Source organism: Balearica regulorum, chromosome 5 (assembly GCF_011004875.1).
Source record: "Balearica regulorum gibbericeps isolate bBalReg1 chromosome 5, bBalReg1.pri, whole genome shotgun sequence".
NCBI lineage: Eukaryota > Metazoa > Chordata > Aves > Gruiformes > Gruidae > Balearica > Balearica regulorum.
In genome coordinates, this window is record NC_046188.1 from 70380536 (window position 1) to 70403953 (window position 23418).

At 48.1% G+C, this 23418-nt stretch overlaps 1 protein-coding gene across 4 annotated transcripts in view; it reads right to left on the bottom strand.

Moving 5' to 3' along the window:
- The window catches only part of CCDC9B (coiled-coil domain containing 9B), a 50285-nt gene that overhangs the window by 6893 nt on the left and 19974 nt on the right, over positions 1–23418 (bottom strand). For all 4 annotated transcript variants that reach the window (XM_075755640.1, XM_075755639.1, XM_075755641.1 and 1 more), the window contains 7 exons: positions 15922–15996; positions 13138–13322; positions 11707–11768; positions 11138–11191; positions 10612–10717; positions 4827–4884; positions 3671–4488 (listed from right to left, as the gene is read on the bottom strand). In XM_075755640.1, coding sequence (XP_075611755.1) covers positions 3703–4488; positions 4827–4884; positions 10612–10717; positions 11138–11191; positions 11707–11768; positions 13138–13322; positions 15922–15996 — 1326 coding nt within the window. In that variant the 3' untranslated portion in view covers positions 3671–3702. The remainder of the gene's footprint in view (positions 1–3670; positions 4489–4826; positions 4885–10611; positions 10718–11137; positions 11192–11706; positions 11769–13137; positions 13323–15921; positions 15997–23418) is intronic.

The window sequence follows — 23418 nt, forward strand, 5'->3', positions numbered from 1 at the left end:
AACCTAGCTTTGCCTGATAATGCTGTGCTTTTTACTAGGCTGAGAAAGGCAGAATCATTAGCCTGCCACGTGTGGTGACATTCATGAAGGGACTCCAGCGAACGTAGTGATGTTTCCCTTGGGGACAGCCACCCCTATTAAGCCACTCTGTGGGCCATATGCAATGGCTTTGACGAACGCAGGTTTCATACGGGTTGCACTTTGGACAATCCTTGCCCTAGAGCATCATCTGGAGTCAGCTGCAGGGATCAAGCTCAATAAGCCAAAAAAACCCCCAAACAATTAGAAAAAAACCCTGCCAAGGATTCAAACGCACCTCAAATGGGGCCAATCCTGAGGGATCCTCTTCCCAAGAATTGTTGTGAAATCGCACTTTAGGGAGAATTACATGAAAATAAAGTAAAGCTTTGCAGCTTTTTATACATACCATGGTCTAAAACTAATCTGTCTGTAGAGCACTGGGAAGCAGAAGCCAAGGGAGAAGGGAAGTGACTGTTAGCAGCCGGTGGTTATTTATGACTGCCATCTGTGTCATTATGCAGCCTGTCATGTTGATTTGGGAACTTCAAAGCAACAGCAGGAATAGACACGAGACCTTTTTGCTCCAACACACTGACAACCGACTTGAGCCAAATGAGCTCTTGCTTTTTTGGTTGTTGTTGTTGTCATTGTTGCTATTTTGTTGCTCCTAGGGGCCCTGCTGTCAAGCCACACAGACCTGGTTGTGCTGAGCTAGCACTAGAGAAATCCAGGTCTTGCCTTTTTTTTTTTTTTTCCTGCCTGCCAAGGGATGTTCCTGACAAATTGGATGCAGGGAGCAGACAGTTAAAGACAGGTCCCTCTGTCTTCCTCTTGGCTCTTCTTCCCACTACAAATAAATCATGGCAAAATTCACTCTGTCTGCAACTGATCTTGTTTGGGAAAGCCAACCCTGATAGTGGCATGTCACTGATGCAAAGGGAGAGGTCAAATTGCTTTGTGGTGACTTCAGCAGATAGGAGGTGACGATGATGCCCTAGCACACCATTAAAGACTAAGAGCCAAGCAGCACTCATGCACTCATTCCCTAAATGCTCTTGCAGTTGATGGAATGAAAAACAAACAAACCAACAAGAGAAACCCGTTGCTGAGATGGGGACACAGAAACTGCCGCTCTGGCTCACCCTGGCACCTCTGTGGGTGCCCTGCCAGCAAGAAAGTCGGAGGCTTCTGAGGAAAGTGCAAGAAACCTTCAGATGAAACAATCAATCACAGACCGGTGTGCTCAGAGAGGACAAGTCCTTATGTCTTTGCTGTGAATTAGTGACTGGTGATTGTTTTAAGGACTAAAAAGAATGAAAATGCATTCTCTTGGTGTAAGATTTGATGTAGCCGTGCCTATTCCTGTGATCCTAACACAGCTCAGCACTGCCACTTTGGTTAAAGGCTGACTCTCCCCAAGTGACCTGCTGTCCGCATCCTGCACAGGACTGCCCTGAAATCTGAAGCAACTCCTAAATTACAGGAAATACCAAAAAAAGGAAAGTATCTTGCTTCAATTTGTCTGCATCAAAAGGTGGTATTTGATGCTATGTGCATGGTTCAGACACACCTGGAAACTCTTCTTAAACTGTCTGGGAAAGAGAGGAAGGCGAGGCAGGAGCATGCAGACGTGGGGGGAAACGATCAGGCAAAGGAAAAGGAGCATTGCAGATAGAAAGGAGATAGATGGGGAGCCAGGCAGGATGAAATGGTAGAGGGTAACTGGGACACCAGTTAACCCCTCATTTTCCCCTGGCATCACTACACGTGGTGTTTCCCAAGCAATAAATACTTTCAGAGAGCAATACCAGCCTCAAGTTCCAGCTTAGCCAAGCAGATACACGAGTGCTTAAGTGCAACCACCAGGTTAAGCTGCCTTCTCTTCTCCAAGACATAAGGCTATGTTTATCATTAAGCCTGCCGTAATGAATTCAGTGAGGAGTGATGGAGTAAAGAGCCATGCTGAAGGGGACTCAGGGCCCCATTACCAAACCATAGGAATCTCCATTGCTGAGATGAAAATGGACTACTGTAATTTATTGTTTCCTCTTAGCTGGTGTCTAATTAATAACTACTTTTCTCACTCAGGGTAACTTTCATCCTCTACTTTTGGGGAGATTTTTGGTAGATTGGAGAGGCATGGCCTGGACAGTGAACTCCTGCTATGTGCATTCAGATTTCTCTTAACATTTTCATTAATGCTGTTGGAATTAATTTCCCTCACTTGAAGGAATTTTAGTTCAAGCACAGAGCCAGCTCCTGCTGGTTCTTGGTGTTTTGTCTTTTTTAAATAGCTGTAACACTTGCGCTTCTCCATGCCTTTTGTATAGGATTGGATTATAGTGAAAGTCTTTTTGTTAGCAGCTTAACCACTTCATCCCTAAGCTCATTTGTACCTCTGGGATGAATACGAAGCAATACCCAGTGACAAGCTGCTGGGTCAGGGTCTGAAGAAAAGCCTGCTGGAATCAGGGAAAGGCACTTGGTGGGGGGGGGGGGGGGGCAATCAGCCTGCCTAGCTTTGAGCAGCTAATTGCCTGAAGTGCCTACTTACAGAATATAGCTGCTGCCTCTCTACTTAAAGGATCAAGCCAGGAGCATGCTGAGAGCCACTCAGGTGTTAGGCAACCTGGATTGCACTCTGGAAGTGCTCATCTCTCTCCTTTGAAGAGAAATGAAGTCCAGATCTTAAGTTAGGTGCCTCTGGGCTCAGCCTGAGGTAGGTGAATTGCAACCCCACTGCCTAACCTGGTGGCAGAATCACATCCTGACTTACTGGTCTGACCTAGCACCTGTGGCTATGACATCCTGACCTGTGTGTGACATTGCCTGGAAAGAACATGTCTTGCAAAGGTAACTGCTAAAGAGCCTCTACACTGTCTCCTTGCCCCCCTTCCTCCTAATTTCTACTTTACTTTTCTGCCTATCATCATATTTTCTCCTTTCTCCTGGCTTTTCTTGTTCTGCATTTGCCTTTCTGGAAGAAACTTCTTTGCTTGAGTAAAACCTGGAGCTTTGCAATGTAACCAGATCTGTTCTCCCTCCATTCTGTTTGGTTCATAGGCCTTTTCAACAGGAACCATCTCACCCTTTGTATTTATACATTGCCTTGCACATTAGTGATACCACGTGTATAATTCAAAGTGCAGCATTCACAGATCTTGTGCTGGGAAGAGAATCCCAGATGCAGTCGACCTTCTTCAAACTGCTGTCCACAAGGTGGGCCTCTATAGCTTTGCAAGTGTTTTGGGAAAGGGACCAGGCTGACATCGAGTTATTCTAGTTGTGATCACCCCAGAGGCAGAAATAAAGTAATCCTGCTATCCTTTCTGAGGTCATCCCTTCCCAGGAATAGTTTCAGTGTGTGCCCTAACTAATCCATGTCACCAGCCAGACTCAGCAGTCCAGTTTTCTGTCCAAATTCTCCTGTCTGACTTTCCATTGTTTCCCCCTCCACTCCAGGGCAGTCTTTGTGATGCACAGATTTAGACTACCTGAGGGATCCACATCACCATTAATGAACATTTCTGGATAGTTACCTGCTATGATGCCATTGTGGCCACAGACAATGGAGTTGTGGACCTGTACTATGGCTGAAAGCGTTAATGGGATAACAAACACATCATGGGGAGCGGGGTCAGGGACTCACCTTCTGTCTCAGGCAAGCCGGTGCAATCTTTGCTAGTTGAGACTGTCCCCACTGTCCTTGTCCTTGCAATCCTCAGGCTGGTCCCCGTCCCTGGCCTCTGATTTTGCTGTGTCCTGCTCAGACACAACAGTCTTGTCAGAGTTGGCATTCCTTGGGGGCAAAGGCTCTCCTCTGTGTTCAGTGCCTTCAGCATCTTCACCTCCTTTCAGTGCAAGTGTCTGCCCCTGAAGGGCAGTGTTTTGGGTCACTTCCTCCCCTCTTTTGCTCACCAGTTGTCCCTGACCTGCATCCAGTCTGTCTCCTACTGCTGTGTCCGGCTTTCCTCCGTGGCTGTTTGAAGAGTCCTCAGCGGACTCCGGTTCTGAAGCTGTGTTTTTCACTAAGCCAGCTCCATCTAAATTCGCTCCCACGGGCAATGACACGGTCTCCTCACCGCCATCCCTGGTGGCTTGCACAGTGCTCGGAAGGCTGCTCTGTGAAGCAGTGCTGTTAGCGCTCTCCTTCTCCTGGGAGACGTCAGCAGTGCCAGGCTTCCCATCGGCATCTTCCCCAATGCCTTCCTTACTTGGCTTAGGCCCTGGCTCTGAGTCACCCATGCTGGCCACAGACACCTCCATACTGCAGCCCTTCACTCCTCTCCGCTCCTCCTTCTGGCCGTTGTGGGCAGACTGGACCTTTCCACTTCGTAGCCTTTGTGATGAGGAGGCCCCATGACCTTGGAGGCTTGGCTGTTTCACCTTCTCCTCCAGCTCAGCTGTGCAGTTCTCTTCCACCCCCTCCTCACCTCTGCTCTTCCGCTTGTCCATACCAAGGCTCCTCTGAGAAAAGGAGGAGATGTTTAGTTCAGCTTATTAAAATATCAGTACATTGTCTATGATGGTTCCCAAAACTTGAGGAAAAATTTGTGGAGGCCACTAAAGGAAGTAAAAGGATGCAGGTGATGAGAAGTGTTCAGGGACCAGAATAAGGGGGGTTGTGCTGACAGAGGGTCAATACAAAAGTGAAATTGCTCTCACATCGTGCCACCGGGAGAGTGCTAACACGGGGTACATGTACCCCAACACAGAGGTCTCCCAGCTCTGCACTGGCTGACAGTGTTTCCCAACGCTGCATATTTGGAGAAAACTCAGCAGCCAGCCTGGACTTCTGCACTCACCTGGCTATCAAGGTCATCCTTCAGAAAAGACATGTCCTCGCCTTCTCTTGCATCCCATCTGTTAAGAAAAAAAAAAAAAAATCTGAATTTAGGCCTTTTAAGTTCTTATATGGCAAAGCCACTCTCCCTGCCTGACACTTGGAAAGGAATTTCTACCAGGGCTTGTTTGAACCCCCTGACCAGGCAACGAGAGATAAAGGTGGCAAGCATAACCAGTCCTGTTCCTTTTGGCACCTGCAAAGCACTCAGCCCATCCTGAGACGCTCATCTGAGACCACTAAATCAGTGAACTCGTTGTTATAATTCTAAATGTAATGAAAACATAAAATCCAATTGCCAGAACAGATATTTGTCATTAGACTAGTAAGATATACGGTTTGCTTATGCTGATGTCTGCCAGAGTCTGGTCCTGCTTGCCTGACAGTGCCCAAGTGTCCCAGATCTCCACAACGGCAGACAGTGAAGGATAAAATTGCTTTGAAGTAGCTGGGAAGACTAGAGACATGGACATGTGCAAACAGACTGCAAGAATGGCCATAGGGATCAGGCTGAAGGTCCAGCTAGCCCAGGCTTTCTTCCCCTCTCAGCATCACTAGCAGATGCTTAGGGTAGATTTGAAAAGAGGGCAAATGCATTTTACACCTCCCCAGTGCCCTACCCAGCTTCCAGAAACGTGCGGCTCTGGGATTTCCTGAGCCTGAGATGGTATCTCTGTGTTGAGTCACGCTTAGACAGTCTCTTCCAAGGATTCGTGTAAGAAGTGCATTTTGACCCTGTAATAAATTTGCAGCAGCTACAACATCCTGTGCCAAAGAGAGCCACAGCTTAGTTCAAGGCTGCATGATGAACTGCTTTCTTTTGCTTGTTTGAATTTGCTAGGGTGAATATAAATCTGAATTTGCCCGTGCAGTGCTACTGGGCAGGGAGGGGTCTCAGTAACCTTTACCTTCTCGTATGTGTGCCTGGTGAGTTATATCATGCACACAAACATTTTATAAATGTATACACATATATATAATACACACATATTTCACCCTGCCACATACTCTTAAAACACATATGCAAAGGTGTGTGAGATTTAATTCTTCTCTAGACAGGCTCTGCTGGGCTTTTCCAGGGTCCACAGGCGAAGCCGAGGACTTTATGGCATGACTCCATGTTCCAGCTACTCACATCAGTAGTGTTTAAGATACTTCTTGTAGTTTTAAATGAACCATGATTTTTCATCCTAGTAGCTGATAAATATGAAGTACAGCAAACAAGAATGAAAAAAAAAATAGATCGAGACCTTAGAGCCTTTAAATGGATATGAATAATATCCTGATTGAACCCAGCACCCCTAGAGGAGACAGATGCACTAACAAGTCTCCAAGCCTCTGCACTGGAGGCACAAACATACTGGAAAACATACCTTCTCAGTTTGTTGTGAGAAAAGAAACAGGCTGTGGAAGCCCATGACAAGCCAGGCATCCTCTCTGCAACACATCCTCCCTGCAATACATCCTCTGAGCCTCCCGACAGAAGGTGCTAAACCTTGCTGTGTAATCTAGCTGACCTTCCCCTCTCCCCAGATAAAGAATGCATCCCAAAAACCATTGTCACTTCGAACTGATTGACATTGCAGGTGTGCTTTGACTCTGACGTGCTTCAAGCAGGCGTTTCCAAGGCACAAGGGATCTTAAGCCTGCTGGACCCACGGCATAAATCTCCTGCTAGCGGGGGGAGGTGAGAAAAGCAAGGGAATAATACTGTATTATTACAGCAGGTGGAAGTGCTGATACCCAGGTACAGCCCTACTCAGTTTGAAATGATGCTAGCTGTCCTACTCAGTGCCAGAAAGGAGGCTGCCTCCAGTGACCCCTCCAAGCTCTGGAGCAGAAGAGGCAGAGACCACTGCAGAAGAGACTCTGAGGGCTGCTAATGAGGGGCAGCTCATTGAGATGTCATCAAACAGCGCTCCAAGCTGGCCAGAGGCGCTGAGGCAGTCTGTACAAAACATTAAATCCCAGCCCAACATTATTTATTTGAATTTCTGCCATAAGACAGCTAGCCAAGGCATTCTTTCTGGGCATGGCTCAGAGCTTAGTGTAGAAGGAAAAAGAAATGGCTCAAGACCCTGTTATGATTTCTGGAAACTAGTCAGCATCTGTCTGTCACAGGCATGCTTTGGGGCATAAGTCAACCTTTGCTGGGGAGGAGGAGAAGAGATGGATGTAGGGGAGTGGGCAGGCTCTCATCCCTTCCCCTGGGTCTGACCAGGACAGAGATGGAGCCCAAGGCAGGGCCCATGCGGCATGGAGGGAGCAGATCATAGTGTCATCCATCCATGCTGCCTATAAAAGGGAAGCATCAAACTCCATTGCAAGAAGCTGCTCAAAATCAACACTGCTTTTTTTTTTTAGTCTACTCCCAGCACACATTTAACTGGGCATGTGCATCTAAATTGTACAGCTAAAATGTCCACAGAGCAGAAGAGAATTACTGCACTAGGATTAAACTTGAAGATGAAACACTAGAAAGCATGAGGTTTATCATGTCATCAGGTCCTCCTAACATCATCATTTTCTGAAGTCTTTCCTTCCATTTTGCTGCTTGGGAGCAAGGACATCTGGACGAGCTAACTTGCTGATCCCATGCCTTACACACCTGATTGTCCCCGAAGGCCCCCCAAGACACGCCCCAGCTCTTGTGGTAAGACGAGGTGGGCATGGCCAACAGTTGAAGATGAGACCAGAATAAACCACATGAAGCTCCCAGGGAAACCTCTCCTCTGTGCCTTCCCACCTCCCCAGGCCTTGAAGTGCAGGGAAACAAAAGACTCCAGTTGGAAGGAGAGAGAAAGGAAGAAAGTGATCTTTGCGGTGGGTATAACTCACGTTCCCAGCAAACGCTAACAGAAACCATGAATTGCTTGTTCTGAGCAATTTCTTCCAGCCCTTGGGAGCACTGAGCATCTCTCCCGCAGTGAGACACAATCTGCTCTGCGGCAATAAGGTGTTCCATGAACCCTTCTCAAAGCAGAGGGGATGGCACCAGATGCGCATTTTAAAGGAACAGATGGATCAAAGTCCAAAGGAAAAGTGTCTCAGGAAACAGTGTTCTCTGATTAGCTTGGAGGAGACCTAGACAACTGATAACTGATCCACGTAAGTTCACAGGGAAGTAGAGACAGCAATGCTGCACCAGCAACCTTCCCCCTGAATCCAGTTTAGCCCAAAACTGGTGTGTGGTTTTAGGAAATCTGTATTCTGTAAGAAGTGATACCTTTAGAAAGGATCATGACCTAAAGTCAGGACATTTGTGGACATTAAAAATCTTAAAACCAGTGTGAAAGTAGTAGTGTCTGCCCAACAGCTACCTGCACTTTAACTTCTTATATATAGTATATCAAGTGGATATATTTTTTCTTTCTCTTTCTCTCCTCCAGTGCACCTGTTGAAATAATCCCTGTGCATACACTTCCTTTCTATGTCTCTCCCTATCCCCAGTTTTTAGTTCTTCCCTCATTAGCTTGCAGCCTGTCCCTTTAAAAATTTTATTCTTATCTCTGTCTGTCCAGCTCCCTGTCCCTGTTTTTTTAATTCTTCCCTATCTGCCCTGTAGCCCATTGCATTTTAAATTTTATTTCTCTCTCTCTGGCCAGCTCCCTGTCTTTTTTTATTATCACAAATAACCAAATTTCAGCAGCAAACCTCAGAAGCAGAACCATGCTTACTCCTGAGGGTAGTTGTTGAAGTCTGGGAGTTTGTTTTCACCCTGATGGGCTGGCATCTTCAGGCAGGGCAGAACTGTTTGTAATCACTGCAACTTTCACAGTTTTGAACAGCAATGTTCAGCCTGCAGTCTGAAACCTTCTAAGGTATTTACAGAAAGTAACAACATAAAGCAAATCTATTGGCATGGCCATCCTGCATATCCTTTGGGAATTTCTGTAATTCCCAGTGTTGCAGTCAGCAGCTGGAGGGAGCGAGCATGAGCACAGCTCATCAGCTTTTCTTTCCCAAGTATATTTTACTGGGGATGGAGCTGAAGAATGGGAAGGGGTGGAATGTAACTTACAAACAAAGCTAATGATTATTTGCATGCTGCTGATCCTATTCTTCATTAATTTATCAGAATTAAATTTAATTTTAAAAAGTATGATTAACTAACAGGGCTTAGGAAGACAGAAGATAACCCTTCTTTATGCTGTAAGTAGATTTAGAGTAGGTTTTTTGGAGTGAGTCCAGAGGAGGCCACGAAGATGATCAGAGGGCTGGAGCCCCTCTGCTATGGAGACAGGCTGAGAGAGTTGGGGTTGTTCAGCCTGGAGAAGAGAAGGCTCTGGGGAGACCTTAGAGCCCCTTCCAGTCCCTGCAGGGGCTCCAGGAAAGCTGGAGAGGGGCTGGTGACAAGGTCAGGGAGTGACAGGACAAGGGGGAACGTCCTGATGCTGAAGGAGGGGAGATGGAGATGAGATCTGAGGCAGAAATCCTTCCCTGTGAGGGTGCTGAGGCCCTGGCACAGGGTGCCCAGAGAAGCTGTGGCTGCCCCTGGCTCCCTGGCAGTGTTCAAGGCCAGGTTGGATGGGGCTTTGGGCAACCTGGGCTAGTGGAGGGTGTCCCTGCCCATGGCAGGGGGTGGGACTGGGTGGGCTGTGAGGTCCCTTCCAGCCCAAACCAGTCTGGGATTGTATGATTGCCAGTCAACAGCTTAACTAGCTGAGAGTTACGGCTGCTCAGGTGCATTTCCTCAAAGCACAACCACTGGAAACAAAAACAACATTAAAAAAATCTCCAGGCTTAATACAGTGCCAGGTTCTGCATATTGGACCTACTTCTGTCCTGACACAGCAGAACCCTGCACACACAGACGCTGCCTAACACTCTTCATTTCAGCCAAGCAGCAGCTGGCCTCCAGCTAACTAATTTCTTCTGGGTAATGCTGTGAGTACCCCTATGAAGCACGTATCTGTTTATGCATCTGTTTAACTTCATGGTCATGACTGACCTGGATGGTTGAAGAATGCTAACATTAAAAGCTACTGGAATGGTTTTGTGTCCTGGATAAATGAAGAGGCTCGGGGTACGTAATCAACTCTTCCTCCATTTGTTGCCCACTAAAGGGCATGACAGTGCTGTGAAGATGATTACTGTTATTAAACCGTCAGTGTGGCTCCAGGAAACTGGAGACTGCACTGAAATTTAATTATGGAGAGCAGCAGGGAAGGGGGGCCCCTGGGAGGATGTGGGCGAACCTGGAAAATGCACTTAGTTTTGCTGATATTCTGAAATTACTTCTCTGCAAATTACTATATTGCTGTGTGCTGCCCACAGCTGGCAGGACCAGGCCACTTCCCTCCTCACATCTTTAAGAACAGTTGTTTAAGAAGAAAAGACATCTGTACCACAGTATCAATCCTAATTACTATTAGTTCAGTTGGGAACTATCTTTGGAGGCTGCTCCTCCATATCAGCACTGTCTCGAAGTCAGACAAGATGTGTTCAAAAGCTTGCTGGGGCATGTGCCAGGTTACCCAGAGCAACCCTGACCCCCCCCCCCAGACTGTTCTGCAGAGGGTCGATGCAGTGGGTCAGTACAGCGATGATGAACCCCACAAGTACCACAAACCCCACCAAGTGAAGTCCTGCCAGACACGGTCCCAGCCAATGTGAACTCATCTGAAAAGATTCATTGTGGAACAATATCTCTTTTTGTCTGTCCCTCTTCACAATCAGGCAATGAATGAGACCTGGACACGCATATCACAACCGCTAGCCCATGGCACTGCTGCCAGCCTCCTTACCTTCTGGCTCTGCCAGTCAGTCTGTCCTTTCCTTTGGCTCGGCTGCTCACAGCAGGTACCGCTTTCGGACCAGGATCGCTCACATTCACTCCATGCTGTCCTCCACCTAGAAGACAGGTTGGAAATGCCATGCAAGAGCAAGCAGAACCCCCACTGAAGGGGCCAACATCCTTGTACGGAAAGTACCTCTGGAGGGGTATCTGAGGCTGTATCTGTACTGTACATATATTTTCTAAAGTAATAAATACAAATTGAGAATTTAGGGATGCTTCTTCTGCATTTTTTATTCCAAATTCCAATTATAACTTTAAATATTATTCCTTGGATACAGTCTCCCTTGTGCTCTTCTTGCAAGACTTGTTCCTGTTCTCCCTTGCCACACAGCTATGAGAGCAGCCACATGGTTATGTTCCCAAAAGGCACTCCAAATCTGCGAGAGTGCCTGAAGAAAACTCTCTCCATGAGGGCACATCAGAGGTGCTGACATTCAGTGGGGTGATGCAACCGAGTTGCATATTTTACTCACCTCTCCCGTCCGGAGGAAAGGACCTGTGTTGGAATTTTCTTGCGTTTCTTCCCCCTGAAAGGACAAAGGAAAGCATGCACAAAAGTGAGCAAGGTTCTCTAATGGACATGCAGCAGAAAGCCTGACGTTCAAATAGGGTGTCACAAGGGAAAGCTTTGTTCTGCCAGTCCATCTCCTGAGAAACAGGAGTCATGATGGACTTATGCTAGTAAATAAGCCAGCACGTGCCACAGGGATCAGAGATGTGCTCTGGAATAGGATTGCCTCTCAAACCAGTGTTTGGGAAAGGAGGCGATGCTGAGCCTCCGTATTGTGTCACACAAGGTTGCAGAAATGGTGCCACTGCTCTCCCTGGGAAGGTAAAAAGCACTAGCACCCAGACGCTCAAATCCCATCCCCTGAGCACTCTGCAAAGCAGAGAGGGCAGAGACCCCAACACTGCGCTCAGAGGCATTTGCCCAGGAAAGCAGAGTTTTGCAACTGACAGCCATGACAGCTGCTGTGGCACTGGGATTCGCACGATCAGCATTCAATAGCATCAGGACAGAGTCTAGGTGTCCCTTGCCAACCTTTCTTATTGCTGGGATTATCCAAGGCTGGCTCCCCATCCTTAACAAAGTCCTCTTCAAACCTGCAGGTTAAAAACAGGCATTGTCAGACCTGACCGTTCTCCTCCAGTGTGCAAAAGCGTGGGCAGGAGACCTCGAGACGACGCAGGCTCCAGCCTTCGGCCCTTCTGCGCCTGCCCACTGGCAAATATCTGCAGGTTTATCAGCAGGAGCTGAAACTGCATGCACTAACCAGGAGAAATGAGGCTGTGAGGCAATTCTACCCCAAAGAAGAACCTCTAAAACCTTTACATCAGTACCCATATATATATGTATCTATTTCATTCTACGAACATCCATGAAGCCTATAGATGCCTGTAGTGTAACTGTACAAGGCTCAAATGCAGCTTCCCAAGCTTCCAAACGCATTCTGAATTAGCTTCAGACCTGTGCGTCAGACTCGTTTGGTTGGTTTCTAATCCCGCTTGTTTTGTATTCCAGCTTTTCTCTTAAAAATTGATATACAGGAGAGCAGCAGGGCTCAAAGCTGTCTTGCCAGCAACACTCAGCACCTACTTAAGTCAATTTATCTCTCATTATTGGGGTCTCAGTGACTGAAAAATCTATGTCTTTGGTCCCATTCCTCAGCCAAAAGACTGTCCCCTCTATCTGTTCTGTACAAACTCTTTTATCAGCAAGCCAATGTAACATTCCCTAACTCCACGCTCTATCAAAACCTTTTCCTGCTGCAGGTGCCAAGTCATCCTCCAAAGCTTTCTAGGTGGCATGACCCAGCTGAACAAGCACAATTAGAGGGACAGTGTTTAAAGCAGGGAAGTGTTAGACCCCATTGAGAGCTCTCCCATACTGCTCTCCCCAGCATTTCCCCCATATCACACAGGCGGCCCTTTGAAGTGATCCCCTCACACCTGAACAGGCTCAGTTTATGAGGTGTGGAGGATTTAGGCATGGTGGCCTCTCCTGTGATCGAAAAGGAGAAACGAGCAGGGCAGTGAGAAAACCTGTGGACTAGCAATGCAAGTTTGTCCATCCCTGTTTCTAGAAGAGCACCTGCACCCTCCTGCCATTGGATTTGTCCATGTAGAGTTAGAGAGGGCCCTCCAGATGTAGACTGAGCAGTGACCCATGCTCCCCTCCCTCCCACGGTGCAAGCCCTGGTGGGAGTAAAGGCAGGCAATCTTTGTCAGCACACAGTATCTCCTATTAGGGTAGGAGACCTCATGTCAGAAAGAAAATAGGAGAATCACTCTGATATCTGGTCCCACTGACAGACATGATCAGAAAGAGAAAGAGATAGCCATGGGGATTTGGTCAGGGAGAGGCACACGACAGCATGGGATTTGATCAGCAATGAATATCTGCACAAGATCTCATCATTGGCTTTAGATGGCCTTTTGCAGACAAAACACCCCAGGACAGCAGAGGACCTACATGTGCTCCGACTTCTCCACATCCCAAGCGCGTCGCCACTCGCCCTTCGCATTCTTGTGGCGTGCCAGTCGCTCCAGGTCAATCTGATCTCGCTCCCTCTTCCAGCGTATGTACTCCGAGCGTTCCCGTCCAGTCATGGGGAAACTCAGATCTCCGGGGCTCCTCTGGACTGACTTCCCACCATCCTTGTGGAGGCAAAAGAGCTTCATGTTGATAAAAATGTCTGAAACAGCTGCATTCACTATACTTTGTACTGTCACCACCAAAAATGCCCAGTAATATTTGAAAACAACTTGCAGCTTCTGTCTCTAAGTGATGTCCACACAGAAGGGCTCTGCTTTACCCATAGCCTAAATATACCGGTCCCAGGGCTGACTGACTTTACAGAGAGGAAAACTGAGGCAGGAAGAAGTTACATGGCTTGCTTGGAGTCACACTGCAAATCCATAGCCAAGTCAGAAGAAGCAACCATTCCCCCCTGGGGATATTCAACAAGGATAATGGTAATTTGTGGCAATGTATTTCTGAAAAGTTGCTCCCCTTCATCCAGACTACATGAATAGTGTTACATTTCAAAGGATTAAAATTGCTTCCACCTAAACCCCAGGATTTTGCCAGTTGGATACATTCCTCTTGCCTTAATGAGGTGGGGCTTCACTGCTGTTTCCCTAACCTAACTGCAATGTTTCTTTGGTTCTTGTAGTGATATCTAACCTCCTCATCTGTGAAGCTGCTGCCATAAGATATAGTTTTCCATTCTAGATATTCAGTACCTGATTACAAACTTTTAAAGCATGCCCCTGTAACTCTGAGTTACACCTCATTTGTACTTGCAGTCACTTTAACTGCAGGCATAAATTAGACAGTGGTTTTCACCTGCTGTGTTCCTGCTCACCTGAAGGTTTTAAAACCAAACATTCTCAATTTTTCCTGGAAGAGGCACTTTGCTAAGCATATGGCATATAGTTAGTTCCTGGAATGCTTGCAACACCTCCCAATGGAGTTTGAGAGGTTGAACTCCCATAGAAGATGCACCAGGGTGATGAATCCCCCCACCTGAAGACTTTGGGACACTTAAATCGAAGTTATGCCTCTGAAATCCTTCACAGTGACAGATTCGAGAAGGCAGGCAGCCTTCTGTGATCCCCAGGCATTCACAGGAGCCCACAGGGCTAGGGCTGACCCTGGGCCCAGGGCACATGGTATTGCGAGTGCCAAGAGCAGCATTCTCAGAGCAAAGGGGCTCTTCCCTTCATTGCTTTCAGCCTCCTGGTTTATCACTCCTCCTCATGATAGTTAAGGGCTGCCACTGTTCAAAAATTTAAAGCTTAATGACAAGACAGTTCAGAACTGATGTAGCATGTGAAGGGAGGGGGTAACCTAGCTGTCAGGTTAATGGACATGGTGCAAACAGGAGCCAACTGGCCATGGTGCGTTGTCAAGCAACACTGCGCAGTGAATAGCTTAGTGCAGAGCTGAGTCCTGGGGTGCTAATTACCAGTGGATAATTCATCACGTGTCCTTCCACACCAGCCACCCTCACCCCGTCCCCAAACAGGAATTAACTCCTCAGTGTTGCAGTGCTGCTGAAAGCAGAGCAGCAGGGAAGGAGTGACTGAAAGCCCTGTTACCAAGGAGACCCACCTGCGTGGGCTGGAGATGGGGTGGCAGTAATTGCTCCTCCATTTGTTAGCTGGCAGGAGCTGGGGACACTGAGACTGCATCCCCAAGAAGGGAGAGATGAGGGCCGCAGAAAGGCAAGGCACATGGGGGCAAAACGAGGGCTAGCACTGGTCCCTGGCTTGGGACACAGGCCTGGAGATGCTCCCGCGGCTTCCAGCCCATGGCACGGCACAGTGCAAGCTGCCACAGTGGATCCTGACGCACCCACAGAGAAGCACGCAAGAGCTGAGCGGCACGCGGCTAGCGAGAGCAGGGTTCAACCTCTAGAGCTGGAGGATAAGGGAAGTGCTCTATGTCATTACCTTGACCCTCAGCAAAGGGGAAGCCAAAAGCAAGGGCAAGCCTGAGGCTGGTGCCCGTGCTGTCTCATGGGTAGGTGCAGAGGTGGCTGCAGGGCCTGCAGAGCAGGGGGAGCTGGTCCCTGACCAGGGCCTCACCTTGGTTGCAGCACAGATGTGGTGAGCTGGACCGCAAAGCCATCGTGCTCCCCTGTTCTGCTGGCGGGGGGGGGATGTTTCAGCTGGAATTAATGCTTAAGAGCCCATCTGTGCCCTCCTAATGAATCCCACTGAGGTGGGGCTATTCAATTTATGCTCCATTAATTAAGAGCATCCGCAGGCTCAAGGGAACCAGCATGTCCTCCAGGTTTTGCATTAAACAGTCAGTGGGAAGGCCTGTGCTTTAATTTACCTCCATCCTACTCAGCCTCTGCTGAAGTGAGGAGCTGTAGCTAATGCGGCCTGAGCCTTTCAACCCATGAGCTGTCTTTTGGGAGAGAAACCAGCTAGGGCTGTACTGCCATGTGGGTGAGCACGTTACCCTTCACAACATCCCTGCTGCTGTGCTAGGGACTTATGCAGCCACGACAAGGTGTGAAGGGCAGGTCCCCTGTCACCTTTTTCCAGTGCTGTTCTGCTTCAGGTGTGTTAACTGCACAGCAAAGCTTGGGACGATGAGAGGGATGAACAGTGGGGACTACATGGGAGCACACTGCTGCTTCCCTTAGGACTGAGGCAACTCTTACTTGTGGGTAGGCACATCCTACTGGTTTCCTCTTCCAAGACAAGGGTCTCCCTCAAAGAGACACAAGGCCCCACTCACCTTCCGGCCATGCTCACTTTCTGGGCCTCTGTCACTGTCTGATCTCCTCTTCTCTGCTGTTCTCCTCTCCTCTGCCTGCAAGAACATAGACACAGGAATTATTTCAAGGATTAAGCAAGGACTCCTGGCAGGGGAGTCAGTGCTTGACCCTGTGCACACCAGGACATGCAACTGCCCAGAAAAGGTCAGCAAAAGAGGAAAGATTTGTTTCTGGGGCCCTGAATCAAACTGATGTGGAAAAGAAGTCAGAAAGTAAGTGATGTATGAAAAAAAAAAAAAGGGATGCATTCCCACAGGTCCCTCCTCCTCTCAAGCACAGAGAGATGTCCTGTATGGTGCTGTTTCTTTCCAAGGCAGACCAAGTTTCAGATCCCGTTTCAGATTTGAGCAAAAGACCCAGATTACGATTCAACTGTATGAGACTATGAGACTAAGATTCAGCTGAAAGCCAGCATGGTAAAGGTGGGAGTGATTTTTGTCCCTGTCAAACGCAGTGCACTTCTACTGGGGTCCATCCCTGCTTCCACTGGGTTCAGCTATGCTGCCACCAGATTGGCAAGCTCTGCTCTAGTGTTGATATCCCCCTGCCTGGCAGGGGGTGAAAATTAACCCCTCCGTCTTACTGAACTATAGACACCAAGCATGAGGCATGCCATGGGCCAGGCATTTCTCTGCCCCTACGTGGGACTGATAATACAGACACAGCCATGTCCGAGGCCAGGGTGGGATCACAGTGGGTCTTAGCAAAATAGTCTGCCGAGCATCTTTTAAGAAATGCTTTCTGCCCTGGCTAGACAGTATTGTTCAGGTGCCCCTGCGAGGGCTGTGCGCCGTCGCGTGTGCCGGGCAGATGTAGGCAGGGTACCAGCCTGCCCCCCACACTGTTAAGCCCCTCAGGGCAGAGGGTTGGTGCTTGCTCAGGGCTCTGCCCTGGGGCGGCTGCACGCCTCCGCGAGCAGCTCCCGCTCCCACCCAGACACTGCCACAGCATGTGATTTGGAGCACAGTGGCTGCCAAGTGGCACAGCATTTATCACAGCTGCCTCCCCCCGTTCTGTAACCGTACATGGCAGCCCTGGGCAACAAATGCTGCCACGAGCGGAGAGGCCCGGCATGCTGTAGCCCAGCAGCCCCCTTGTGCCCAGTGCGGCCGAGGCATCCCCAAATTCCCCTCCCTGCTGAACTGCTCCAGGGCCAGGGAGTGTGTGGGGCTGAGATTATCATGCTGCCGTTTCGCACTGCCAAGCAAAATTGGAACACAAAAAGGAAAGTCACAGCACAAACTGCTAAGTCAGCTGTTCGAGAAAGTGTCAGTGCATTGAAGTCCAACCCAGGCTGGAAACAGGACTTTTATTCCAGTCACTTGCCAGCCCCAGGTTTAGCCCAGCATTGTGGGGCTGGGTGCGTGCAACTCGAGACAGCAGTCTCAATACCTGCCGGCTCTGCCCAGCCTCCCAAGGCAATTCGTCCCCGCTGCAGCCCGTTCCCACATACTCGGTGGGATCTTCCCACATACTCGGTGGGATCGTACGGGGAGTGAGCTGGGAGCAGTCTTTTTGGGAATTGCCCACATGTGCTAAATGAAGTGTGAGCATATAGCCAGTGCTCATGGACACTGCACTCAGTGCAGCCAGCTTCACTGGTCTGACTGATATGAAGGTGGCGTAGCTCCAATACAGGTGGAAACTTGTGTAAACAGATCCTTGGAAATAATGAGAAAGATGTTAGCTATATTGTCCTAGGATTTCACAGCAAAGATTTGGGAAAAAATGCAGAGGGGTCTGTGCTCAGAGAAGCCACCCTTCACCATAGCCCAGCCTGTTGCAAAACGGGCCAGGATATGGTGAAAGATAATACTGGGTATTTATTTCAGACGGTGGCTGTGAAAACTTACATAACCAAAGATGCTCCCTCCAGGCCAAAAGTCAAGTGCTCATGCAGCCCCATTTGACGAACCTAGTAGTGAGGGATCTAACAAGTCACTGCAGCCCCAAACTGAGACCCTGCATTTATAGAGAGATTAAACCAGCAGAAACCTGGGAACTTTGCTGATTTAAGGAGGCTGGTTGGGGAGCAGGGTGCAGATGGATGTTTAGCCTTTAAAGCAGCTGTAAGAGAAACTCACCATTTTAGAAAGAGCACAAAGGAGTGAGCTGCTGCAGAAGAGCTGGAGCCTCTCTGCCCCTGGGGGAAACCTTGTGTGGGAGGAGAGATGGGAGAGAAGGAGCACTGATTGCCTCGGGAATGCCAAAGACAGCTCATAGTTGACGGGGAAACTGAGGCAGGGAGCTGCACGGGTGTGCTAATTGTTTCATCAGAGTCTGCATATTTCTCATGCAAGCTCATGCAAAGAATGATTCTGTTTGGACCCTTTACAATGCCTGATTGTGTCCCCAAAGATGGGAACCGGAAAGCCAGAGCATCCGCACAGCCGGAGCACTGAGCCAGGCTGCGCGTAAGCTGTGGGGGGAGCAGTGTGATCTGCCTGTCTGCAGCCCAGCACAGCTTGACTTCAGCCAGGTCTCTGCCAAGCGAAGAGCGAGCCTGTGCCCAGGAAATGTGCTGGGACGGCCCGGCTGAGGGACCGTGCTGCAGCTCACAAGATGTGGGAGAAGATGCAGCTCTTGCATGGCTGGCCAGCAGTGGAGACCTGCAACCCACAGGCTGTCCCATTTGGGGCACCAGCTCTCCAGTGCACACCACAGATCGCTCTGTCACAGGGACACTGTACAGCTCTCCATCCTTTTACACCCCTTGCTCAAAGCCAGGCTGCTTTTTTCCTTTGTCTACTTCTATTTTTGCTTCTCAAAGGGCACTGTGGATAATAGAGAGGACCAAACAAGCTTGTTCTTTTCTACCAGGAAAGCAGGTCTGAACTGTGCAGTTAAGAAAACATGGTTAGCTTTGCTTTTGCACTGGCTCAGGAGCAGATTTTCGCATTTCCCCAGAGCTGCTGTTAGCCTGTTATGACACACCCAGGCCATGGGGAAGCAAAACATGTTTTTCTCCTCCTTCCTCCTCTCCGCCCCCAAAATTATGAAACATGACAATGACATTATCATCTCATAGTTTAACTGTTCCTGCACAGCAGGGGAAGAGATGTGAGGAGGGAACAAAAACCCAAAGTAGACAGAGAAGATTACGTTTGTTTATCCAGAGGTTTACGCAAGGATTTCTCAGTTTCTCAGCCACAGAATGGTCTGGGGCAGGGAGGGCAGAGCCTGCTCCTAACCAGGATGTGGTCCTTGGATCCCAAATGCTTTCTGACTCTGGGTTTGTCTGACCTCCCGACGAACACATACCCAGCTAATGTTAAAGTGCAAGGGCGACGATGCTGATGCCATTATCCAGCCATGTTAAGCATTGGTTTGTACTAGCAGTTTTCCGAACCGAAAGCTTTGACAGTCCTCAATGTTTCTAGGCTACTTCGTGGTCTTCTTATTTTAAAAACAAGTACCAACAGATGTGTTAAATTAACCTTTTGGTACCCATTTCTCCAGGCACGTGTTGGCACCAGAACTGGCATTTCTTCTGCAGGAGGAGAGTTTTGTAAGAGCTTAGAGCTGTTTTTCCAGTGCTTAGATCCCCCACTGGGCAGGATTTTTGAAACTAGAACATAAGAGGATATTTTTTTTCTAACTCTTTTGAAAAATCTGCCTACTAATTGTGCTGCCTGAAGGGAGCTAAAGACTTTTCAGCCACCCTTTCTGCCTATCTTCCCCTCCCATCTGCTGTGTAACAGCAAGTGTTTCTCCTGCCACAGGTTCGGTTCCTCTCCCATGCAAGCACAGGAGTCAGACTCATTGGCGTAAGTCCCTGAAAGCAGCTTTTGTGTGTCTTGATTACAAACAGTCATTTCTGATATACCATCCTGGGAAACTCTGTTAATAAAAGGACAATTTAAAAGCCCTGAAGCCCTATCAACTGCCCATTTAAAAGATGATTTGTAACCTGCTAATTAACCATTGTGCTCCACTGGTCCTGGGCTGCCAGCTTGCAGCCCTAATGTATTAATGATCCTGAAACACTGCCAGAGCATGGAGCGGCTTTTTAGGAAAACTGGTGCTAAACATTAGCCGTTATCCCCAGCCCTGCTTGCAGATTTAGGGGCAGCCAGGCAGAGGTGGGAAGAAAGGTCCCAGATGTGGCACCTCCAAGCCAGCAGCAGCGCTGGAGGGCATGAAGTTGTATCAGTAGAGAGATGTGATGTGCTCAGGCTGATTCGTTCTGCAGGGAGACAGGATAATTTCATCCCCCCAGCCCTCTGTGCTAACAGAGAGTGAAAGAGTCTTTCACTGGGTAGGAAAAAAACAGGCTTCAAGATGGCAGGGTAATATAAGGCACTGGGGCTGTTTCAGAAAAGAAAATCATGAGAACAGCTTTTTTTTCTTGCATTTCCTCTTTGGCAGCCTCTGCCACAGCTGTGTGCTGCCAGCTGCGATGCAGTCTGGGACTGACAATGTGATGCTAGCGAGAAGCACCAAGGGGAGGAAGAATAGGAGTATTTTTTTAGTATTTTTCTCTTTTCATTGAATTTCATCATGAATAAAAATAGAGAAAAATGTGGGATAACGAGGATGCCCATCAAGTGTTTTAATAGGATAAATCTGGCAAGTGCAGAGAGAAGGAGAGAAATTTGAGAGTGGCCAGGGTACGGGATGTTACCAAAGCGGGGAGGAGTGACGGATGTGATCCTCTCTGCTAAGCACCGCAGACCTCTGTGGGAGGGAGGACACAAATAACCCCAAATGAGCAGGGAACCAGCTGGGGCATGAGGTGAAAAACCCCAAAGGATGGACCATGCTGGGGTAATAAGGGAGGCTGAAAGCTCATGCGTGACTTGGGGCTCTCAGCTTAGGTCCTAACACACAGCTACTCAGATGACACCACCAATACCCCATCAGGCTCTCCCAGTAGCTGATCAATTTGGGGATGAAAATGAAGTTTCTCTTTTGGATTAACAATTAATTAAAGGATAGAAAACAAGAAAATGCCAGTTTCCTTGGTGGAAGAGTGGCAGGGGTGTGCCACTGGAACATGCGCTGCTCAACATGCTCATAAATGGTCTGGAAAAGGAGCTGAATAGAGAGATGACAGTTTGCTGATGATACTAAATCATCCAGGGCAAAGAATGTAATTTGCCAGGAAAGAGCTGCAAAAGATCTCTTGACATTGAATGCCTGCATCATAAAATTACAGATGAAATTCAATATCAATAATGCGTAATAACTCACATGGAGAAAAATGCCCCTTCCTATATATACACATGCAGTAATGAAGCCTGAACTATGATTAACACTCAGGAATGAAATTTTGGTGTTATTGTGACTAGTTCTCTGAAAATGTTAGCTCAATTATTTAGAAAAAAAGCAAAGAAAATGCAAAGTTGTTAGGAAAAGAACAGAGAACAAGCCAGAAACATTGTTATGTCGCTGAGTACATCCACAAGAGCCCGCAGCTCAAATACCACGTACAGTTCTGGTCCTCTTGTATTCAAAGAATATAATAAAAATAACAAAGGCACAAATGAGGGCAATGAGAGTGATGAAAAATATAGAACTACTTCCTCACCAGACATGTCTAAATAGGGTCAGTCTCTTAAGCCTGCTGAAGAGATGGTTGAAGGGAGATGCAAAATGGGTTGATAAAATCGTTTGCGCTTTGGGAAAGTGAACAGAGGATGATCTATGCACTGCTCCTCGTGACGCAGAAACATCAAATGGAGTTATCAGGTAACAAGTTTGAAGAAAAAGAAGGGATGCGTGTTTCAACACAGCACATCACTTAACATTGCAGCTCCTGGGTGGAGTTGTTGTGGGGGATAAAGTTTAGATGGACTCAAAAAAAAAAAAAAAAGAAATTAGAATTCAGGCAAGAAAAAGTCTGTGAAGGAGAAAGATGCTGTTCTTGGCCGAGGAGACCCCTAACTTGGGGGCTGGCGAGTGTAGGAGGGGAGGGATGACTGCAGGCTTCCCTGGTCATCTGCTCTTTCCCTGACACTGTGCTGCTGGCTGCTGCTGTGAACATTTAATATTAGCGCAAACACTGCTGCACTAACACTCCTGTCAGTGCATGGCCCTCACTGGGCAGGTCCCAGCCTGTCTACAGTGCTGCTGTGGCTTTGGGTTGCAGAGCCCACCAGGGCTAGTTTCCCTGTTTAGCAGCTGGTTCCCTGTTTGTTTACCAGCTTTCCTGAAGTGATGCATTGCTGAGCCACTCAGCATTGTTCACATGCTTGTCGTCACCGCAGGCAGAATGGCAGAGGCATGCTATAATCCTGTTTACGTGGGGGAACTGAAGCCCAGGGCTGCCAGGGTTTGTGGATGCTGTGATCCCAACAGTGCTGGCGGGATTTGGTCTCCATTTCCAAAATGAATTGCTGCATTCAACACCCCTGTGACACACACTGAGTTCTAAAGGCTAAAATTATTTCATAGAGGTTTTGTACATTTTGGTATTACTGACTCTGATCTGCTCTCTGCACTGCAGTCTTCCAGTGCCTCTCAGAGAAACACATCGCTCTGAGGGACAGCATGTGAGGCAGACTTGCCTGGTTTCGATTTGTCAAGCACTATCACTACCAAGAAAAATAAGTGCTTGTTTAAAACACTAATCCTTAACACAGCTTAGGAACAGCTGATGTGACAGGGTGGGCCAGCCCAAATCTCCCTTGGCCCAACCAGCCCAAGCTGGCATGATGTGTGAGATGCCAATGTGACCTGTCACTTCAGGTCCCATCTGCTTCTGTCACTGATCCTGGGAAAAGGTTGACCAAGTGTGGATGGAAGAAAGTAGCTTGCAGAGGTGACCATGAAATTCAACCATTTAACTCTCTTACAGCCACATCCTTTTATCATGTTGTAAGGTGCCTGTGTGCTGAGAGGTGGCTTTTGTCCTGGCTGTTGTAGCTGTTGTCTGAAGTTACGTTGCTAAAATGGCAATATGAAGATATCTTCATTAACTGGGGATGGAACAGGGCCTGGCCAGTCTAGGGAAATCACTGGGAACAAGGAAATCTCCTGACCTCAGAGTGACTCTGAAACATATCCAGCTGGTAATAGGTATTGGAAACTAGAGTTTCAAATACTTTTATATCTTTTTCTAAATTATAAGAGGAATCCAAAGAACAACAACAAATATTCCCACAAAAGCCCATTTCTAAAATAAGCTCATTAACATGCTCTTCCAGCCCCTCCATTTCCCAGCTGCGAGAGGTGCGCTCTGTGGCAACCCCTGTGCTTGCTCCCTGCCTCCTGTGCAGCCTGGGGGAGCATGTAGTCCCTGGAAGCACCCTGCCTTCCAGAGAGCAGCAAGCTCCCATTCAGCTCTCCCTCAGCTTCCCAGAGGCTGGGGGAGGTACGCTTCTAAGCTCAGCAACAGAAAGCTGGGGACAATTTTTCTGTGCCAGCGAGAAGCATGGTGCTATAGCTAAATGAGTCTTGCCGGGGTGTTAGTCCAAGACTGCTGTTGAGCCAGGCTCTCTGTCCAGCCAGAAGAC